Source organism: Montipora foliosa, chromosome 2, assembly GCF_036669935.1.
Source record: "Montipora foliosa isolate CH-2021 chromosome 2, ASM3666993v2, whole genome shotgun sequence".
Taxonomy (NCBI): domain Eukaryota; kingdom Metazoa; phylum Cnidaria; class Anthozoa; order Scleractinia; family Acroporidae; genus Montipora; species Montipora foliosa.
This window is the reverse complement of record NC_090870.1, coordinates 56279802-56302301: the sequence shown is the minus strand read 5'-3', so window position 1 is coordinate 56302301 and position 22500 is coordinate 56279802. Positions and strand designations below refer to the sequence as shown.

The 22500-nt window shown below is 40.1% G+C and overlaps 2 protein-coding genes across 4 annotated transcripts in view; one reads left to right on the top strand and one right to left on the bottom strand.

Moving 5' to 3' along the window:
* LOC137993642 (low-density lipoprotein receptor-related protein 6-like) overlaps positions 1-1785 on the bottom strand; it is a 20117-nt gene extending 18332 nt beyond the window's left edge. Inside the window, exons 1-2 of the mRNA XM_068839605.1 lie at positions 1495-1785; positions 786-900 (exon numbers count right to left, since the gene is read on the bottom strand). Coding sequence (XP_068695706.1) covers positions 786-891 — 106 coding nt within the window. The 5' untranslated portion in view covers positions 892-900; positions 1495-1785. The remainder of the gene's footprint in view (positions 1-785; positions 901-1494) is intronic.
* LOC137993640 (uncharacterized) overlaps positions 1775-22500 on the top strand; it is a 48150-nt gene continuing 27424 nt past the window's right edge. For 2 of the 3 annotated variants that reach the window (XM_068839602.1, XM_068839601.1), the window contains exons 1-4: positions 1775-1842; positions 8459-9436; positions 18527-18959; positions 20476-20957. In XM_068839602.1, the coding sequence (XP_068695703.1) occupies positions 9367-9436; positions 18527-18959; positions 20476-20957 (985 nt within the window). In that variant the 5' untranslated portion in view covers positions 1775-1842; positions 8459-9366. The remainder of the gene's footprint in view (positions 1843-8458; positions 9437-18526; positions 18960-20475; positions 20958-22500) is intronic. The other variant, XM_068839603.1, reaches the window with a different exon arrangement.

Below are 22500 nucleotides of genomic sequence, written 5' to 3'. Positions count from 1 at the left end.
ATCTTAAACCGAAACATGCCTAATGCGCATGCTAGCGTCTGTAAACGGTTTGTTTAGGCCTAATTAGGCCTACGGTTAGCTTTAATGAATGATTAGTATTGTTTCTATATTATTTCGTTTGGTTTGGTTTAGTTTGGTATCGTTTCACAAATTAGTGTTAGCCAAGCGACTTTGGTTTTAAAAGTTCTTCTATCGGATTCCGGGTTTCTTATTCCGAATTCCTTATTTCTTTTTTCCCTCTCGGTTTTCGTTTTCCGGATCCCGGATTCCAGATTTCTGATTTTACGCAAACCCCAAATTAGCCCGGACATGAATTTAAATGATATGGGTAGAAGTGGCCCAGCAGTCTGTATTGTTTATTCGATTTCTTTTTTTTTTAGTAATCCCTAGTTTATGATCATCAAAGAAAAATATCAGCAAAACGTATGAAAGAAGGGTGGCCCACAAGTATTGAAAAGAAATGTAGCGCCGCACTCGTTCGTTCATTTAATTGGTATGCAAATAAGACGCACTTAACAGAAAGGAAGTTTTCCGCATTCGATGGCGTGTTCTTTTAAAACACCATATGATATAATAAAACCATATTTGTCTCACTCTGTGCTATTGATGTCTAAACGAAATATTCCCTCGATCTATTCCGAGCAGGCTGTCACCGTATTTTGAGTTGAAGGCATCACTCAACCATGAAACTCTTTTACTATGTGAGCAACGACACCTTTGAAGTTGTCAATTATCACTGAAATTCAATTAGAAAGATTCAGCAATATTAAGCTAGCATCGCTTACCTTCTGCAGAGGAAAGCAAAGATAAAAGAATGGCTGCCAGCAAACACTGGACTTGCATGTTGTTTTTCTCGAAGCTCCAAGTCAAGGGTGAAGGTAACTCAACCATGTCATGTCCCTGCAACATTCAAACATTTGTCATTTGGAAAATGGTTTCCTACAAGTTTTTTGCCGACAAGTGAGCCAGAACTAGAGGCGAAAGCTCACTCCAGAACAAAAAAATAGTTGTGTTCATCAACAAACATATCAGTAAACATACCAACATTAAGCTTCATTTGCGTTAATTGTTAATTTCTGTAATTTCTGTAGTTTCAGTGTCCCAAATTAGTACTCCAGCGCTAGAACCACTAGACACTTAAAGTTCCTTTACTTTTATCAGTAACTGAGCAGTAAAGCAATGCTCAATTTATACATTTTTTTTTTTGTTCTTTGAATTCTTAGTTCAAAACTCTTTCATAGCACACTAAAAGCAAAAGAGCTTTTGAATTAACCGTTTTGGGATTTTAATAACTTGTTTGTATCATCGAATTGAAGTTATGAAAGGCTAACTTGAAGCTTTCTAGCCTCATTGTTGAGTTTTCTTCAGTTTAAGCTACCCATGCCGCACGTTTTGGGTCATGAGAGCTTTAAACAGTTTTATCCTCTGTTGTTTCAGTTTCTTTTAAAAATTTTACTATATTGATCATGTGTTGGAAACCCGGACATAATTTACCTTGCCAGTCAATAGATAGCAATGCAATGATCCTTTAAGTGTGATGATATTTTCTGAATGGTTTCCGGCGCTCTGAATGGCGTGGAAGACTCCAAAGATTAATTTGTTGATAGCAGTTTACATCGCAGGGTTCCGAAGACATCGGCTTAACACAGATGTTACTTATTTCAATATGTATAGCATGCTCAGACTTTAATAGCTTATAGGAATTAGCATTAAAGTAATCAAGGTCATAAGGGCGAGCCTGCTCTTGCCTGTTCAAACTGCTTGCTTGCTGTGGCTCTATCAAGCATAAATTTACTACACGGCCAGGATCCACGTCGACTTGTGTTGACAAATTAAAAAAAGGTGAGTGCAATCATACTCAATCCTTCATTTAGTTCGTGCACAAGAAGACTGACATATATCGCGGACGCAAGCTTAAAGAAAAAGGTAATCTACAAAAGATATTAGGGTCTACCTGATTTGCTTCTTTGCCTCTTGTGTTGTTTGCTATCAACCCCGCACTACAATAGCGGGAAAAGAACTGCTGGTTTAAGCTTTTTTCAACAGTCTTATTGGAGTGGTTACGCCCACACAGGCCAATATTAGATTCTCGTTGGAAATGGCCAATCGAAAGCTACGGCCACAGAATTTGTCATACATGCATACATCAATCCATAACATAATGCATCCCCTTTATTTAAAACCTCGGATTTACAGAGTAGCTTCTGCAAGCGGCTAATATCTCTGAGTAAAAGGAGATAAGTAAAACAAAGTATCATTCATATATACAAAAGTAAATACAATTTTTATTACTTAAACCGCAGCGACATGTTGACGTCAAATTACTGAGTCGTAACATCTAGAATTGAGGTCACAAATTTGCTTTTGTCTTCATGTGATGAGTCAATAACTTTCATGGCAACATAAGCTAGAAACGGGGATGCAAGAATAAAATAGAAAGAAGTGCAGAACTTAGAGAAGCACCAACTACTTGGTAAAGAAATAGGAAAGGTGCTGAAACTGAAGAAAGTGACTGTGGCGCCTGTTGTGATCGAAACATAAGGGGTTGTATGTGACATCTTTGATAAATATATGGAAACAATGAAAATTAAAGCTTGACGTCACCATGGGACTTTCATTGGATTTTTTTAAATTTGTTTGTTTACCCACGGAACACCTTAAGAGCGCTCAGGAAGTCGTTCAATATGTGACCACGCATACCGGATCGAATTGGAATTTGGAAGTGTTGTTTTTTTAGGAGAGGAGAAAACCGGAGTTCTCGGAAAAAAACCTCTCGGAGCAAGGAGAGAACGAACAGCAAATTCAACCCACATATGATGCCGCGACCGGGAATCGAACCCGAGCCACATTAGTGGCAGGCGAGTGCTCTCGCCACTGTGCAGCCCCTGCTCTCCGTCTCCTACACAAAGTGTTCAACGCCAAAACCGTGAGCAACTCCAAAACCTTCATTAACATTTTCAAACCACAACAAAATTCACCTGTAATTGCCGAGATAAAAATTCTTGTCCTATGAATGGAAACTGTAACACATGCAACATTATTTACCAAGCAGAGGTCACAACATCATCCACAAAAGAAGCATACAAACGTCTTTGCGACACAGATTTCAAATCACGATACGGGAATCACGCGTGCTCTTTTAGAAATGAAAGGTACAAGAACGCAACTAAATTCGGTAACTATATATGGTCTCTGAAAGACAGGAACATTGGTTATTGCATTAAATGGCGTATAGTGAAGCCATGTGAAACAAGCGAGATCATATTCAAACATCAGCAAAAAATGTAATTTGTGTTTGTGGGATAAATAGTTCATAATTTGTAAACCGAAAAATGGCAACACTGAACTGACATCAAGTTGCAGACACTCCGAGAAATTTCTGTTAAAATCAACCATTATGTAAGCTTGTTTACGCAACCAATCCGTCCCTCGATAAGTTACACTATACAATTTCAAATTTGCAGACTTGTATATCCTATATTTTATCCGTTATCCTTGGCAGTCGCCTGATGATTGCTTCGCGAGAAGCTTGAAACTCGGAGTAGCAAATAATATGTTTGAATTAGTCAATCTCCACAAATCTACTTATCTATATATATGGGTTATAGACCAAGCGTGAGGTCAAGATGGCTGCATATTGGCCAAGTTCTTTACTTGCATGTTTATGGACCGAGACAAAGTCGAGTTCCATAAACACGCAAAAAAAAGAACGAGGCGAATACCCAGCCATCTTGACCGAACGAGCTTGGTCAATAAAGGATTTATTATCTGGGATAATCTTTGATCTTGCGGGACCAAGCGAGAAATCCCGAGCGGGCAGTATAGCTCCATCTTGCAATTGTCCGCTCGGGTAGCCAATCACAGCGCGGGATTTGGTTCATGTTGCCCGCTCACGGAGCTAGTCATATGATAAATAGTAATAACCGCGTACGGAGACTGTGAATACCTCTTACTAACCGAGATCGAGGTCCGTACTGAAAAATTACGGACCGAGTTTTTACCCGTAATTTTACATTACGTTAAAACGAGGTTAGTAAGATGTTTCAACGATGAAATGATATATGAAATGGATCATACATGAACTGCGGATATTGCGTTCATAACTGCGAAGATCATAGCTTCAATTGATTTCATATCCGCAGTTCATATATGATCCATTTCATATATCATTTCATCGTTGATTCATTCCTCACGGGAACATTAGAACCCACAAATGACCAGCTCCCAACGTCAGTGGCTTCAAAGCTCAGTTGGTTAGAGCGTCGCACTGGTATCGCGAGGTCACGGGTTCAAATCCCGTTGAAATCCTGAATTTTTCAGGCTCCTTTACGCAATTGCAAAAATTACGTTCATAGCTGCGAAGATCATAGCTTCACTTGTTTCTGTTTAATCAGCCGCACGGGAAAGGAAACTGAAATAGTTTAGGTCAAGCGGAAGGTTCAACTCCCACAAAGTTGATTGCCGTGTCAAAACCAGAAAAACGAAATCTTCTTGGCTGTTTGAAATAGCTGCTTGCAAGATTCGAACAGTTTTACGAGAAACGACACGAAAAACTTCATAGAGAATGTTTTATGGAAAATTCAAATTTAGCCGGTTATAAAATAAAGCGAGCCGTATTAACCGAGCAGGAGGCCTATATGGTAGAATCTTGACCGAGGTCGTGAGTACAGACCGAATCCCAGCGCGCGTACTATCCTAGATAGAGATATCAGAGTACATTATTAGTTGCAGCCTGCTTTCTTTCAACATACGTTTATTAACCGAATGCACGAGCACCAGGGCAATAATCGAAGCTGCAAATTGCAGTACAACCAGCGACGACGGTCCTCTAAATTGACCAATTACAGTGTGAGCATTATCTGAGAGCTTATAGCATGTAGTTGTTGATTGCCGGAGCAGGAGGGTCGGACGGGAAACGGTTTGGTTCGACGTCATGGCCTAAGGGAAACGCGGCTTAACGGTCAAAATTGTTCTTATAGCAGAATGTGACAGTGAACACATACAGTCAGTAAGCTGTAAGCCTTAGGAGGATAGAAGAGTTTTTCCGCACTGGTTCTTAGAATAATCTCAAAGTTCGTTCCCAAAGCTTTTCTCTGCTAACTCTCCGCATCCAGCCCCGCCCAGATGTTTACTGGGAAAGGCGCCCTGGAAACGAGACTGAATGGTCTGGACACATTGTCCTAATAACTTCGAGGATCACTTCAATCTTTCGTCGATAACCCGCAATCCAGATACACATTTCTTTCCTGGACACACTTACAATTGCACAAATTCAGTCTGCGGGCTACACACACACACACTCTTTCTCTCTCCCTCTCTGTCCTCCGCACCTTTCGAATTGAAAGAATCTGCTAAAAAAAAGTGAGGGCAAGCGTAAAATGCGTTGGTAGAGACGACGGCACATTCGGCATTTTCACCTGCACACAATTCAAGCACAGGCATCGCTAATACGTGAACCTCGGAATGGAGGACAGAGGGCCCCTGCAAACGATTTCGTGTTTTTTTTTTTTTTTTTTCGGGGATAGAATGACGAAATCATTGCTATTCCGTTCAAACCGAAAACGGAAAGGCTCCTTTACGAACGAGATGCAGAATATTTCACGAACTGTATTCCCTTCCCAAAACAATTTAGTTTCTTTTCAGTATAGAGAAGTTCAGTAAAATGGCTACGTTACTATATTTTAGGGTGTTTCAAGCAAATCTTTAGTCAATCACGAGTTTAAAACTTGAAAATGGTAAAATGGAATTCCTTCACTGATAAAATTATTATTACATCACACACAAGATCGAAAGGTTTTGAGCAAAAACGACCTTTATCAAGGCGATTTAACATAAACTTGAAAAATGTCGGGTCAACTTTATTCAAGATTACCCAAACGCAGTCCGTTTCAATCTTGTCCATTTGTGTCCATCCATGCTTCTCATTCCTTTTGCTGTATTTCTTTTATGATGTTCAGCAGTTTTAAGTCATTGCATTGTTTCATGATCTACTTGTTGGGGCATTTTGGGTGTCATGAAATGACATCATTTTGCCTGACATAATCCCTTTGAGTCATCGATTGGGAAAGATAATTGAAGAGGGTGGGATAGGATTGAAGAGGGGAGAATAATGCAGAGAAATCTGCAACTCTTACACTTAAATGAGCCTTGAGCTTTTTATCGCTGAAGTTTATTTCAACGATGGCGCAGCTTTTTCTTTTCACTATTTGTGTGAAGTGACGGTTGGAAATTCAAACAAATGTAGTGATTCTCAGGTCTGTGTTGCGATTGTTAATGGGAAAAGTAAGGTGATTGGTTGTGAGGATGGTGAGTGGTGATTGGTGCATTACTATCCGGTTTGTGAGTGAAGATGGCAGTAGGTTTGTAAGATGAGAGGAAAAAGTGTGTAGTAAAGGTTTTCTTGATTTGCGTTAATTTTTGATTTCAGTTTACAGAGTCCCCAAGGAGTGCTTCAGCGCTAGAACGGTTAGACACTTAAATAAAGTACCTTTTCTTTTTTTTCTTTTTTTTTTCTTTTGCCTTTCTGTTAAGTAATCGATTGTAAGGCGCGGGTAAAGGTTGGCAACCGTCTAATGTAGTGTGTTCTAAGTTTGTATACCAGCTTTCAAGTGTAATTCGTTGGTAAAAGTTCGTACAGTAGGTTAATTAAGCACTTTGCGGCGTCCCAGTCGATAATTCGTTCTTGAATGGTGTTCAGCAATATTATTATTGAGATGACCATTCTTAGTCGCTCGTATTCGCGTGAGTTGACAGAGTTGGTTGATCATCAGATTACCGTGAGGTCCTGGTTTCAACTCCGTACGGACCAACAGTCAGGGTCTTTAAATGACGAGAAAGTGCTGCCTTTGCGATGATATCTGAATAGTGAGACTTTTTAGGCATCTCGGATAAGGACGATAAACCCGTAGGCCCCCTTTCACAACAATTTTAATTACTAAATTCCCACCTTGTTCGCAAAGAGTAGGGCATGGAGTTCCCAGTGTTGTGCTCAGGCCTCATTTCATTCATTCACGGGTTGAGTGAGTTGGATGAAATTGCTAATGATCTCAAAGAAAGCAGCTGCTACTGGAACATGTACATGCTGACGTCCGATGTCACCCACAGACTGGTTGCTTGTAAAGCGCATTTGAATATGTCAATAGAAAATATTCGTATTCTCAGTATTGGACTGGAACTAGCTTGCAAAGGAGGCTAACGCGGGGGTATGTATTAACGGTGTTTACATTTGAAAAGATCCCCCCGCATTAGCCTCCATTGCAAGCTAGTTCCAGTCCAATACTGAGAATACGAATATGGTCTATTTCACTGTTTATATCATTTTATTAGGAAGGGTCATGGCGTAGCTAGACATTCGAAGAGAAGGGTAGCAAAAAAGTCAAAAATCGAAATTAATCCTTCAAACTGAAACTTTAACTTTCTTCTCGAAAGTGAAAGCATTTCGTGCAACTTCCGGTGGAGAGCACTGTTGTGGAACAGCCAGTAGATACGGTCCAAAGTCTTTTGTCGACGCTTGTTATATTAAAGAATGTTTGTCATGTTAAAAAGGAGAGTCAATTAATATTGTGAATCTTTCATTCGTACTTCCTGCATTACTGATTCAGTCCCAAACCAAAAAGAGAAATGCCTCAATTCAATTTCTTAAAAGCGAGTCTAACAAAACTTGCCGAGATAAGAGACAATGGTATTTATTCACTGATAGACTGTTTTTGATGCAAAATGCGGATGGCAAAAAAAATAAATTTTCCTTTTGCGTAAGTGCCTAATTTCCCTAATTTCCATTGGCAGTTATTTATGTTCTCTGTTTTTATAATTAACCACAGACAAGAGACTTCAACACTTTGTTTAACTAACAGAGAAAATCCGTTGTAACTTTGCTTACTCGCCTTGTCATTGTTTCGGCAGACCATAACAACTTCGGAAAGAGTGCATGCAAGCATGAATATGTCTGCATGCACTCTTTTTAATGAGCAAAACAAAGGACCAAACCTCCTCAATATTATCACATGAGCTGTATTGGGAAAACGAAATGTTCAAGCGAGAAAGGTTTATTGGGGACACTGCAAACTGAAATCAATTTTTTTTTTGAGAGAGAGAGAGAGAGGAGAACCGGAGTACTGAGAGAAAAAGTTCTCGGAGAAGAGTAGAGAACCAACAAACCCAATCCACATGTGACGCCGAGTCCAGAGATCGAACCCGAGCCACATTGATAGGAGGCTAATGCTCTCACCTCTGAAATTTTGCTCTCGTGTGCAAGGGGAGATAAAACTTTCTGCCGGAATCCAAACTTTCAAACCTGAGCGGCCTCAGTGGCAGAGGAACCCTATTTAATTTTAATAAGCTAAATACCGGTGGACACATAGCTCAGTTACGCATCAAACACATTTAACTGATCTATGCTCTGCAGTGCACCACGTACACTAACCGAATTGAAGGCGGTTGCTCTTTTCCTACCTTTTAGCACCAGAAAATACCAGGGGAAGAAGCTTGTGTGGTGCAGGGATGGCGCAGTGGTGCTTTTTGCCTTCAGCTCCCTGAATATCCAACATACTCTTATTTGGGAAAACTGAATAGCCCACCTTCAACATATTAAAATTCAGTCCTAAACAAAAGGCATCATCTCGAGTACAGATTTCATTTTTTTTTTTCCTGTGCAGCAAAATGCACAATAGAAAAACGTAGCGGTGTTTGATTGGGCAATGCACAATAGAAAGCACGTGGCGGTTTTTTGATTGGGTAATGCACAATACAAGCCACGTGGTGCTGTTTACAATCGTTATTTAAAGAAAACCACGTAATCCAAGATCATGAAGAGCACTGTCATGCGTTGTTTGGGATTACTGAAGATCGACGTTGCGTTGGCTTAATCGATTTCTTCTTGGGGCGCTCAAAACACATACAAAGAAAGGCATAGACTTTTCGCGGTAGACCCACACTCAAAGAAGTCAAGCGTCGGCTTCGAAACGGGTCGTTCCACGAACTGAATGAAACAAGAATATACTCGAATGTAACTAAAATGGACGCAGAAAAATTACCTCGTTTCCATGGTCCAGTGGTCATTGGCACCACCTGTAATGAAGATAATCTGGGTCTGGGTATTCACTACATACACAGTCGAACATCATGAGAATCGCAAAGTAAGGCCGATGTAAGAAGGGCAGACTTCTCTCTTTTCTTTTCTTTAGTACTAAATTAACGATACACCACTGTACTTTTGCAGGCCCGAGTATAGGCTACTTGTAGCCTCTTTTTCCCCATAGCCTGGAGATAATGCCTTTTGTTTAGGACTGAATTTTAATATATCGAAAGTGGCTATTCCTTTGGATATTCAGGCTTTAAATCGGCGCTAATGGGTGCTTGCATTTCTGGATGAACGTAACCATGGAAGAATGTTTGAAGTTGGCACTTTTGCTTTTGTTTGTACTCTCTTCGACCAAAGGTATGATTTTTTTTATGAATGTATCATTTTCACTTTTGTGACCAACAGCTTAGAAGTTTGTAGAAAACTCTTTCAGTTCTTAGAGAGCTATGTCAGACGATTAGGACGAAGACAATACAGCTCGTCTAAGGATTGTCTCGCTATTTACAATGTACCACCTGATGAAACGATGAAACAATACATATTTCCCTTAAAAAGCTGTACTCCAACATTACTTCGTGCTCTTTTGCAGAAGTTCCTAGAGGGCTAGTTCCGATAACATCTCCAGCGCTGCAATACTTTCAACGCTTCAATGCTTTTAAAATGTTGTTTACTGCAAGTAGTTTAATTTTGTAAAAAAAATGAAAGGAGATTCTTGTGGCTTTAGGATTGATACTTTCGTCTCACTTGAATTGTAATTGTAAAGACATTAAACCAGACTTAAGCTCTCTGACAAACTTTAGGATTATATATACAGAAGCGAGAAGGCTCTTCTTATTATGTTGCCAAACCTAGTAAGCTATAGTGAAACCTTCTTCATCTGCAGGATGTGTCATTTAATCTTTCAATTGTCACTCATTTATTAAAAGGCAGTTTTACAGAGTCGTCTGGGACAGCCTCAGAATGCACTTACCCAACTTACTCCTACCGTAGTTAGTAGAACTATGCTTCTACTAAATTGCAGAAACCACAAAACCGCAATACCCAAGTCTTCTCTTCCTGTTTTTTATTTATCACGGAACACAAATAATTGTAATAATTATCAGGCTTATCGTGCCTCAAGTTTCAAGATAAATACGGAAACCCATCCTGACAGCGGTGGACGTATGACTTATGAGAGAGATTGCTAAAATTACACGGGGGCTATGTTGAGTCCCGAGGGATAAAAAACCTTTTCTTTTTGAGCACCGAAACTCGTTCCCAAGCATTTCAGCTTGAGGCTCGGGGTACAAAATGTATTGTCTTTGGCCAATACGGCCGCCGCGAGAATAAGGCCCGGCAGAGAATAGGCCATTTATGCAGCTTGATAAAAAAAAACTATAGAAACACGTTGAAAGTGAATGTGAAAATTATTTACATATCATCCACTTTCCTTTGTCTTTGTCCTCACTGCCTCACTATCAAGATGAATTTTAATATATCGAAAGAGGCCTATCATAACAAACTAGCACGTGACATTAATGACCCATGGACGGAAATCGGATGTGAACATTTCGCATGCCTGGAAAGTAATCTCTATTATATTTTGAAACTAATCGTCTCTAATAGTGAAAAGATACTTTGAAATATAGATATAAATGTGGTAGCGTCAAGACAACTCAAAAAGTAATACGTTTACACGTCCTTTTTGTGCGTCGATTGGACGAATAAAGCGGTTTCGTTACTAGCCTAAAGCCCTGGCCAGACTATCGAGCAAAGTTGGATTCCACATGTTGAGATAGTGGCAAAACACTATCTAACATTGCTTGATGAAACATTTAAGTTCAAGTTGACGCTAAATTTATTAGTTGTATGCAATGATTCAGATCCAAAGACCTCGATCCCATGTGCATATATTATAACCACGAAAACAATTGCGCAGGGCGTGCATAAATTAGGGGCATGTTGGGGCATGCAGCTGACCACGCCGTGTAACCCTAAGAAGGGCCCGTGCATAAATTAGGGGCAAGTTTGGGCATGACGTAACGCAGATGTAACCCTAACACGTGAAACAACAACACGTGCGTAACCCTAAAATAATGTTTCGTAAGGTGCGCATAAAATAGTACTGTGTATGCATATCATTTTTATCGGTATGCTACTAGCCTGGTTTGGAGAGAGAGAGAGAGAGAGAGAGAGAGAGAGAGAGAGAGAGAGAGAGAGAGCTCTGTCCTGCTCTGGAGTTAAACTGTGAATAAGAGATGGCAGCAAAGCAAAGACAAGACTAAGGAAAAGAAATTAAACGAATCACAACCACAGCAGATGACCTCGTCGTAAACCAATCAGAAACAACCATGACCTCATCGAGAGCCAATCAAAACGCAAATACCTATTGTTTTGAAGCGAGTCAAACAGAATTTTAAAACACATACACAAAAGGCTTTACACGCCTGGACAAGTCCACAAACGCTTTGTTCTTTTTAAACTAAATTTGCATAGAGGCGATCGAAGCGTAAAGAAGGAAGAATATAGACCATATTGTGTGGAAAAGAGGAGCACTCTTTCACGCTTTAACAAACGTGAACTCCGTTGTTACACGTTGAAACACGGGTAAATGCAATCTTTTTATGTAAGAATACACAAAGACATCCTTCAGTGCACAGACACAAAGAAAGCCTACTCAACAGATTTGAATAAAGCCTATTCTGAAAACGCTTGAAAAAACCTTTGGATTTTGAGAAGCGTTTTACACTGTTGTATGGTGAAGCGGGAGTTGGTTTCATATCGTATTTCAAAATACTTTTCACAATATTTGACGCAGTGAGCAAACAACAATATACATTTCAAACGCTTTATTAAAAGATACTCTAGTGATAAGTTGATATAAATGATTGCTCTTCGACTATTTGACTATCGTAACCTTAAAACAAACATGTTGCGTTGCGCTTAAATAAATACTGTGACTCTGATAATGCAGTTCTGTTCAGACATACAGAATATGAAACATTCGAGACCGGACTAACTCGAACAATTTTATTCGCAGAACGCTATCGTTAAGTCAATAAAAAAACACCACCAAACATTTGAAACGTTTTACTGAATTAACAGAGAACGCTTATCACAATGTGATATTTGCGAGAGATAGTTCTCTTTAAACAAACCTTAATCCGAAAAAAGTTGTTTTGAAAACGCACCCTATGTACAACAAAGATTATATTGGTTAAGTCAATAAATACACACCAACAAGCATTTCATACGTTTTACTGAATTAACAGAGAACGCTTATCACAATGTGATATTTTTGAGAGTAGTCCTCTTTGTAATTCGGTCAGTGTAAAACGCAGACTGCAGACTGCAGACCGGGGGTAAAATGTAGACTGTGGGTAAAATAAAACAATAATGAAAAACGAGTTATAAGGATAAAATAAAGAGTGTTCGTACCCGTTTGTACTTTGACACTGAAACTCCAACACAACACAATCGCTTTTTTGCCCTACCGCATGTTATAAATCCGGATTTTCATCGAACTCTGTAAGAATTGAAGCTGTTTGAATCCTTGGTGTTGTTGCATGAAAAAGTATAGTTTCGTTAAGTGAGTAGCTTTTAGACAATGAAATCACCACCCCGCTACTGTCCATTTTGCTGCACTGAACGACCCACATGAGACATAGAAAACGTGGATTTTGCAACAATCTAACGTTTCAGTCGACTTAAGCCAGTATCACTGAGATGTAAAAAATTCTTAGTAGGATCCTTTCATTCGCTTTTGTGAACGTTATGTTTTTCTTTTAGTTCAAGAGTGCGTTTGTTTTGCATGTTATTTTCAATTACAACTTCTCCCTAGGGGTTACACGCATAGCTTAACCAATGAAATCCCCGTGTCCTAATTGCTCGGAATACATGACATTCTTTGTGCATTTCGTTGCACCGAAAGTACGGTCGTTTACCATTTACAAAGCAGTAACCGGTTGGTGCTAGGTTTGTTCACATGGTAAGCAAAAACTCCCGAATGGGAAATTTAGTTGGAAACGGCGTGTACCATTTACAAAATCCGTTCAAGGTTACCGAGAGAGTCTGGAGGAACGCAAAATCATGGGAGTATGCAAATGTAAACACGTTTTCCGATAGACCTAATCGGCTAACTCAATGTTGTACCCAATTCAAACCCTTTGGGAATAAAACGTTTTGTTCCAGGTATTTCCATATCATTTAAATATGAATGCTACATTATCATGCAAATACAATTCACAGGGAATCTTATTCCCGGGAGATTTGAATTGGGTACAACATTGAGTTAGCCGATTAGGTCTATTGGAAATTCCGTTTGGGAAATTTGGACTACCTTTCAAAAAATCCTGTTTTCTCCGGAAATTTTTCGTTTGGGAAGACCAAAATAAGCTTACCATTTACATTCCAACAGAAATTGCCGGATTTTTGTGGCAAATGGTGAAAAACCTATAGCTCGGATACCCTTCAGGTATTCCGAGTAATAATTGTTGCTTTATTTAGTAAATAAACCCCTTGCGGCGGCTGGTATATCGGAGGATAATGCCCAAGGCTGAAAGATTGTCCGAAAAGTGAACAGTTGGCCGAGAAGCGAAGCTTCGAGGAGGGCGACTGTGAAATTTTGAGGACAATCTTTCAGCCGAGGGCATTATCCTCCGATATACCAGCAAGCCGCAAAGGGGTTTATTTATTTTATAACCCTCCGATTAATTTCTCAAGGAGAATGTACTTTATAGATACAAAAGGGAAACTTTCGTTATGTGCATGGCGCGATTGCAGTTGGCGTAATCAACAAACGCAAGTTGATTGGTTTGCTCGATTTTCAATTTACAATAATTGGAGGAATGTTGACGGGTTGTCATATCAAGTATGCTCTTTACAACGCCCGAAGATCAAAAGCTTGAGAACGTAAATGAAAACAAGGTTTTTTACTGGTTTGCCAGTATGGCAAACCCAGTCGAGGTCTGCGTTTAGTTTGTTTGTTTAATTTTTTTAATTTTTTTTTTCCGTGTCGGTAAAAGTCTTGCATGTCACTCCCCTGGTAAGTGGTGTCTTTGTGCATAGAGCCTTCTGCGCGTATTTTCTTAGGATCGAGTGGGTAGTGGAACTGCGTAGATTTCTCTGGTGGACACAGTAGAATAATTAACTTAGCCTGCAATGGCGTCGAAAGTCATGTAACGCGAATGGCGTTTTAGTGGATCCTTAAACAAAATATACCCTTATGGAGCTCAATAATGGAAAGTCAGTTGGATAAACTACGCAGGCGGTGAAAAACCAACACCTGGAATCTCAAAAGCGACGAGTAATGGACTTCTACAACAATCTATCGCCCGTCGAGCCGAAATCAAAGTGAGCTGTATTTCTAAAATTAAATAATATTTACCAAGTGTGCTGTTATGTAGAACACTGAAACCAAATGGAAAATTCTCTGGTAACTTATGGGTTCAACAAAGACAGAGAACGAATTGAACACTTTACGTGGATCTGTGATCAACTCTGCACAGTCACTTCAGGTAAATAAAATAATTGGAAATGTGACAGCCAAGAATTATTTAAAAGAAAGCTTGTCGTGTGTTTTGTGCTTCATTATTCAAGGAAAAGGTTCTTCATGTAAACGGTTTGATCCTGAAATTTAGTTTGTTGCAATATTGCGCATATTTGACACGATTGAGTTTCTTCTCTTCACGCACATAATGAAATAGAAGGGGTTCTTGCCTCTAATAGCAAATATGTTGTTTGTTTCAAAAAACTGTTCGCTGGAAAAGGTGGCCTTTATTAATTCATCTTGTTTTATGATATGCGGGCTTAACTGGATAGTTTGTATGGCAATAGTAAAGCATTTTCTTGTCAAAATGAGGTTAGCGTCTTTCTCGTGTGTTAAGTTAATTAAATCGTGAGTTTCTATTTGCCGTCTGCCGCGTAACCTTGATTTCCACTCTCAAAATTACCTCCAGAACCTACTTTTTGCGTAGAATAAGCTTTTAGAATGATGTTCTTGTTTTGCATAAAGCAAGCTAACAAAATCTGTACCTTGCTGAATTCGCATTTGTTAGCGTTAATAGTATTTTCGGTCCGATGCTTCTGTTTCTTGAGGGGTATATTTGTTTTGGTCTTCCATCCAAATACTAACCCCGCCGGACATGGCATAACTTCAGTGAACTTTGGTATTCAGCAAAGCTGTCAGATGTTCAGAGGGCACGCTTAAACTTGCGGTGAAAAGAAGTTGTGGGGGAACTTGAAAATTATCAACATGTCAGCCCAGAAGCCGATGTTTCTCGCTTCTCTTTTATTTGTTATTCTTCAGAGACTGGAATGCTGTAGTTCAATACCACACAATTCAGTGCCTTCTGATTTTCTGTAACACGTACCACAGGCAACCCAGTGTATGCTTCACGGAAGCATCTCGTTTCTAAATGTTTTTGCAATTATATGGTTCGAAAAGTGGACAGCCGACGAATTAACAGTCTTTCACAAAAATGCTTAGTATTTTTACGTGTCTTTTGGAAGAATGAAATAACGACGGCGGATGAACATTGAACGTTGAACGAGAATGGAGTTGATTTTTCTGCTGAAGCGAGCGAGATCCTTTAAAATAGCATTTAATGCTTCGTTAACCGACTGAAATTATCTGCCACGAATAATAGAAAAGTCTGTCTGTGTAGTCTATGTGGGGAACATGACAGAAATCAGTCCAGCCCAACACGAATGGTTTTTATCGTATCGCGGCTGTATGGCTTTCCTTCAACTTTTCTTGCTCCCACGAAAAATCACCTCAACGCAGTGGACAGTTCTGTCGACTCTATGTTTTCAAGAGTCTTTTGGAACCTCTTTTCTCTTCTCCACGATAAAAATTGGACGAAAATTATATACCGTAGTAGCTTGATAAATAGGCTCTGTCACATAAAATGTAATTAACCTTTAGTTTGTTTATGCTGAAAAAAAAAAAACTCAATTCAAAGACGTTCACAGCATATTTTGTGGATTTTTTAGTGTTTCTTGGAACGGCACTGTCAACCAGCATTTCAGTCTTTTTTGCTTTCCATGACCAATTAAAAGTTTACCTTGAACGTTTGCTCGTTTCTTGGTTTTTCTTTTGTCGAAATTAAATCAGACGACGGATATCAAATCGGAAGGCGGATATCCTCTGATAACCATCGTCCGATTTTGTATCACGTGATCAGTTTTATCCAATGAGACCCCGCAGAAATTAATCGGTGGGTTATAACGATCGATATCCCTCAGTGGGTGAACTAACTGTGAGATGCCAAGGGATTTCGTTATAAGACACTTACCAAAAAGAGTGAGGTTCCTAGAGTTCCATATGCCAAGAATGATGTCAAGTTTTTGCATCTTGCCTTTAAAATTGAATTCCTCGTTTTGTTTCTCATCGTATGAAATATAGGTTCCAAGGACTCTAAGCGGTTCTTTAGGCCACTTAAAGTTAAAGGGCTCGTCCTTGCAATTTCTTGATGACCCTAAGCAAAGCGCTTTGGTTTTTGACGGGTTCAGTCTGAGGCCAGATAGATTTCCAAAGGAATTAAGAACCGTGATAGCTCGATTGACCGAATGGCAATCATTGCATAAAAGAGTTGTATCGTCGGCAAACTGACTTAGTTTCAGCTCTTTTTGAAAGACTGTTATTCCTTTTATTGGTTTGTCTTGTCTGATTTTGCACGCGCTAAGGGTTAGGGTTAGGGTTAGGTTAGGAGTAGTCAATCCCGCTGCGCATTCGTCAATATGCTTTATGCTTGCTGACTCCCGGCATGCAGTTAGTTATATATATATATATATATATAACTAACTGCAGACAGTACTGTTTCGGCCTTCTGGGCCTCATCAGTGCAGTGCTGATGTCTGGGATGGAGGTTAAGCTTATAAAGCCACCCCAAATGTCCCACACATGTGGTACATCTAAGCCATGCCAGAGTGCTCAAACTAGCGAGCTAGTGAGCATGCGCAATTGCTAGCGGCAATGACTCATCCCAGTAGAGTGCTCAATTTGGACATGAAAGCAAAAGCTTTGTATATATATATACAATATATATATATATATAATTTGAGTGTACAAATAGCGACAGCGAACTACTAGCAGAACCATTGAATGAAAAACATATTGCCGTGAGTGGGAATCGAACCCGCGTCCCTCTGGTTACTAGTCGGGTGTGCTAATCACTGCACCATCACGACAACCCTGCTGGAAACAGAGCAATCGGTGAGGTGATTGGTTGGCCGCGGGGTTCCCCGGCGTTTAACATTCAGGAACAGGACGTACATCGGATCATCCGAGGATGATTCACAGGCTACCAGCTAATAACAAATTATATTTTTGAATTAACAAGGCTGGAAATCCAACGATGTCGTCCCAAGCTAGTAGGATATAATTTGTTATTAGTTGGTAGCCTGTGAATCATCCTCGGATGATCCGATGTACGTCCTGTTCCTGAATGTTAAACGCCGGGGAACCCCGCGGCTAACCAATCACCTCACCGATTGCTCTGTTTCCAGCAGGGTTGTCGTGATGGTGCAGTGGTTATCATACCCGACTAGTAACCAGGGGGACGCGGGTTCGATTCCCACTCACGGCAATATGTTTTTCATTCAATGGTTCTGCTAGTAGTTCGCTGTCGCTATTTGTACACTCAAATTACTTAATATTTTTAGCAAAGTGTTGTGTATCCTTCGGATCCTACTAGCTTGGGACGACATCGTTGGATTTCCAGCCTTGTTAATTCAAAAAATATATATATATATACAGACATAAGTTGAAGGATTAAAGAGGACGCATCGATTCTCTGTTACTCTCAGTTTCGCGCCTAAGCGCTCGTCAGACAGAACTTTATTCAACTAAGATCATACCTTCTTATATACAAATTAGATAAGTAGCTAATTAATTCATTAATGTGATGATCTGATCTACGTGTGAAACAACGATTTTCTAGAGCTATTGTTGGCGGCTTGTGAAATTTGCTAAGTAAAACTTAAAAGAAAGTTTTTGCTGCGTGTAACGTTGTTTAAAAGTTCCTTCCTTCTGTTCCTTTTCGGAACAGAAACTATTCAAACAGCACGGAACTATCAAAACATATCTGGACACTCAAAGACAGCAACACCAATTTTACAATAAACTGGAGTATTTTAGCGACCGCCCCGGCCTACAGCAACAAAAGCAAGCGGTGTCACTTGTGCCTGACAGAAAAACTTTATTTAATTAGAGCCAAGAAGCCGTCTTTATTAAACAAAAGAACAGAACTCATTTCTAAATGCCGCCACGAGAATACGTTTTACTTCCCACCCTGTCATGGTTTTTCTCTGTCCTTGTGGGGGCCCAATTCCATTAGTAGGGCTAACGCTCACATGGTTTACATCGGTAAATGATGATTGTGATGATGATGATGGTAGAAAACTAGCACTTCACATTACCCTCCAATAGTTAAATCGTGAGGAATTACATATTTATTTTTTCTTCAGCATGTCAGAACTTTCTACTGCTTGCTCACACTGATAGTGACAACGTCAATACAGGAATCTTTCAAGTTTGTCTTAATGACGAAGGGACAGCAATTTCGTATTCCTATTTGAGTCATTCGACACTGATCCAGAATCCAGTTGCCCTCGACTTTGACCTCAAAGATGGCAAAGTGTACTTTACAGATGTGGCAAGGAAGACGATTTCACGTTTTCTTCTGAATAACGGCTCCGCCTTTGAAGATATTTTCAGGCCAACAGATGTAGTGGTCACACCGGATGGATTAGCCGTAGACTCTGTCGGGCGAAATCTTTATTGGACTGACGCGGGGACTAAGCGATTGGAGGTCTCCAGACTTGACGGTTCCCATCGCGTGTCACTCATTACAAGCTATTTAGATAAACCCAGGGATATTATACTGGACGTCCCTAAAGGGTACGTATCGCAACTAATTTCATTATCAAGAAGGGAACTTTTGAGAATGTCAAGAGAAAGCAAACTCAAATTTGGAGCTCCTCCAAGGAAAATGTCTCTCTCCTCCGCAGAAGCCCCTTCAAAAACCCGGAGGGAAAATTAAAGGAAGAGCCTCGTTTTCGTTCTTATCCCTTCCCAGCGTCTTCCGCGCTACTAAATCTCTCTCTCTCTCTCTCTCTCTCTCTCTCTCTCTCTCTCTCTCTCTCTCTCTCTCTCTCTCTCTCTCTCTCTCTCTCTCTCTCTCTCTCTCTCTCTCTCTCTCTCTCTCTCTCTCTCTCTCTCTCTCTCTCTCTCTCTCTCTCTCTCTCTCTCTCTCTCTCTCTCTCTCTCTCTCTCTCTCTCTCTCTCTCTCTCTCTTTTGACTCTTCTCCACTCTTCAGCGTGAATTGAAGAAAGAAAGGGGCCTTTGTGGAGGAGAGAGACGAAAAGTTACTATTTAACACAGTGAGTCTGAAAGTTAACTTCTGTAACATGAAGTTACCGGGCTTAACTCTCTGTAAACAAAACGAGGCTGGGCACTTAGATAAAAAAAAAAGCATCGGACGAGTTTACCCTCTGCTTAATACTAATTCTGTTTAGAATTTTTGAATGGTTTTCATTGGGGGTGTCAAAAGCTGTTCTTTTTTTATCTTTTTAAGCCTACTAATTGGCTTATCATGAAAAGTCTCGTGCCTTCAATATTCTCGATCAATTAGTAGCGGAGCTTTGCTAGCTGGACTGAGGCGGCGCGGAGCGGTCTCCTATCGATGCGAGACCTTTACTTAAAGAGCAGCATTTGGGGGAGAAACGATTGATGTTGAAGTTTCGGAGAAGAGCAAGGGGACACTTCGTGACGCTTATTGAAATCTGCTTGCATATTATTAGGGTCAATCCTGGACATACCCCCTTTTTTCCTTTCTTCACGAATGAAACTCGAATTTTTATGCTCCACTGGAATTAAGTAACAATCATCTGTATTCTTTTTGGGCATAAAGGAACAGTTGATCCGAATGATAAAGTGGAATAAAGTACACCATTAAAACTCTTTTGACTTTGAATTGGCAAAGTTCTCTAACGATTCCTATTCGCTGGCTATTGACAGTTGACTCCGAAATGAATTTTTTACTTTTCCGTTCGCTTGCTAAGGATTTGCATGCGATTCAAAAAAAAATTCATCGCCTGATTGGTGACTTTCAAAGTAAATTTCACTTAAAAAGCCGATATAGAACTCATTGCTTCGTGATATTCAAGCGATTTCGGTTTTTCACATGAAATTCACCGTGGAATTTACCGTGCGTTAGGAAATGAATAAAGCGAGGAAAAAAGATTTAATTAAGCAGTAACCGGAAACACCAAAATGCGGAAAATTCCAAACCCTTTTATTTTCACTAACCCTACAGCCAATAAGAATAAATAACCCGGGAGCTCCGCTTTTAGGCGTGGCTAAATCTATATCTTATTTAATGCAAAACTAACTCTCTTCCACAATCATGTGCAGGTTTCATTGTAATCATCTACATAAACAAGGAGATGTTCCGAAGTTTGTCTTAGATGACCCAACATTATATCTCCATAGAATCATGTACTGGACAGACTGGGGCCTGGATGCAAAAATTGAAAAAGCTGCAATGACTGGTAAAAATCGCGTTGTCCTTGTGAATTCAAATTTGCAGTGGCCCAACGGTCTTGCACTTGATCACAAAATGAACCGCTTATATTGGGTGGATGCCCACAAAGACAAGCTAGAATACTTGGATCTTAGCAACAACAATAGAGTAACGTTACCATGGTTCCCATTTCCGGGGCCTCATCCCTTTGGATTAACAATTTTTGGAAATCACCTGTACTGGACAGATTGGGTTAAAGGGGCTGTCATTCGCTGTAACAAAGACACGGGTGCCGAGGCTGCAGTGCAACTTAGTGGCTTTGATCTGCCCATGGATATACACGCATATAATCTTAGTGAGGTCACAACACCAGGTAGATGGCATTTGGTACATTTTAGCTTTAGTAGACACATATTTTTCCATTTAATGTACATCATGTTAAATGTCGTAAAATAACAGAGCAGAAAAGCGAAGCTGGCGCAGTGGCGTATCCAGGTGAGGGGCCTGGGGGCACTACCCCCCATAGAATTTTTAAATAGTAATGGGTGCGACAGGTTGAGCCTTCGATGTAAATGGTAGGGCTTAGAATCTGCAAGCACCCCTGCCCTCATTTGATGTTTATCTGATTTCATCGAATTTCATTTGTTTTTATAGACCGAATGCATTAATGGCGGCCAAAAAAATATTCTTTTGTTTATGTGCTAATTAGCCTCACTAGCCTCGTTTGCATGGACAAAATACAATAGAAATGTTGCTTGAGAGCGCGGCTAGTGAGTCTCATTAGCACATAAACAAAAGAATACATTTTCGGCCGCCATTTATGCATTAGGTCAATTTCTGGTCTCTCGAATTCGTAAAATGCTTGTGCTCATCTATACTCGCTTTAGATTTTTGCAAATCTGGCATTCAACACTTTTAATCACTTCGGATTTGCAGGGAATAAACAAACACTAGCAGTACCTTCAGTCTTCTTCTTGGTTCTTCCAAAACAATACAACAGAAAAACCCAAGAAATGTATTTCTGTACTAACAAGAAGTTAAAATGTTTTGTTACCTTTTCTTGCAACCGTTCGTATTTTTCTGTAGTTTTCTGATAGCTTGCAGCATCAGATTCTTACTTCTGAGCGTGTGACTTAAACCGCGAGGTTTTTTTTTTAAAACGTTTGTCCCTAGAAATTAATTAATTACACTGATTCCTACTAGTTTCGAATCATAGGCTGCAAAACAATACCTGCAAATTTGACCGTCGAAGGAAAAGTCTGCATCGATCTACCAGTAATAAAAACCATCATCAGTTTAATAAAGTGTTAGCCTAGCACAAGTGTGTTATGTTGCCGAACGGTTCCGGGTGAAAAGCATAGCGAGAAGACGCAGGCAAGTGTTCCGTCCAAGTATCCTATTTCATTCTAAACCTGTTCTTAAAATTCTATTACAGTGATTTAACGGCGTACCGGTGGCTCAGTTGGTTGAGCACCGGGCTGTCACGCGGGAGGTCGTGAGTTCAACTCCGGCCGGACCAACACTCAGGGTCTTTAAATAACTGAGGAGAAAGTGCTGCCTTTGTAATTACATCTGCAAATGGTTAGACTCTCTAGTCTTCTCGGATAAGGACGATAAGCCGGAGGTCCCGTCTCACAACCCTTCAATGTTCATAATCCTGTGGGACGTAAAAGAACCCGCACACTTGTCGTAAAGAGCAGGGCATGTAGTTCCCGGTGTTGTGGTCTGGTCTTTCTGGTCTGGATAGGGTAGGGTGGAGCACCTCGCAAAGGACCTCGAGTCCTGTTCGTGCTCCTTCCCTCTGGGCAGGTTTGCCCAGTAGAAGACACAAACCAGATGTCTCGTAAAACAAAACAAAACAAAACGGTACGACCAATAGAACGTTCCAGAAAAGGATGGATTGCATTACATAACAA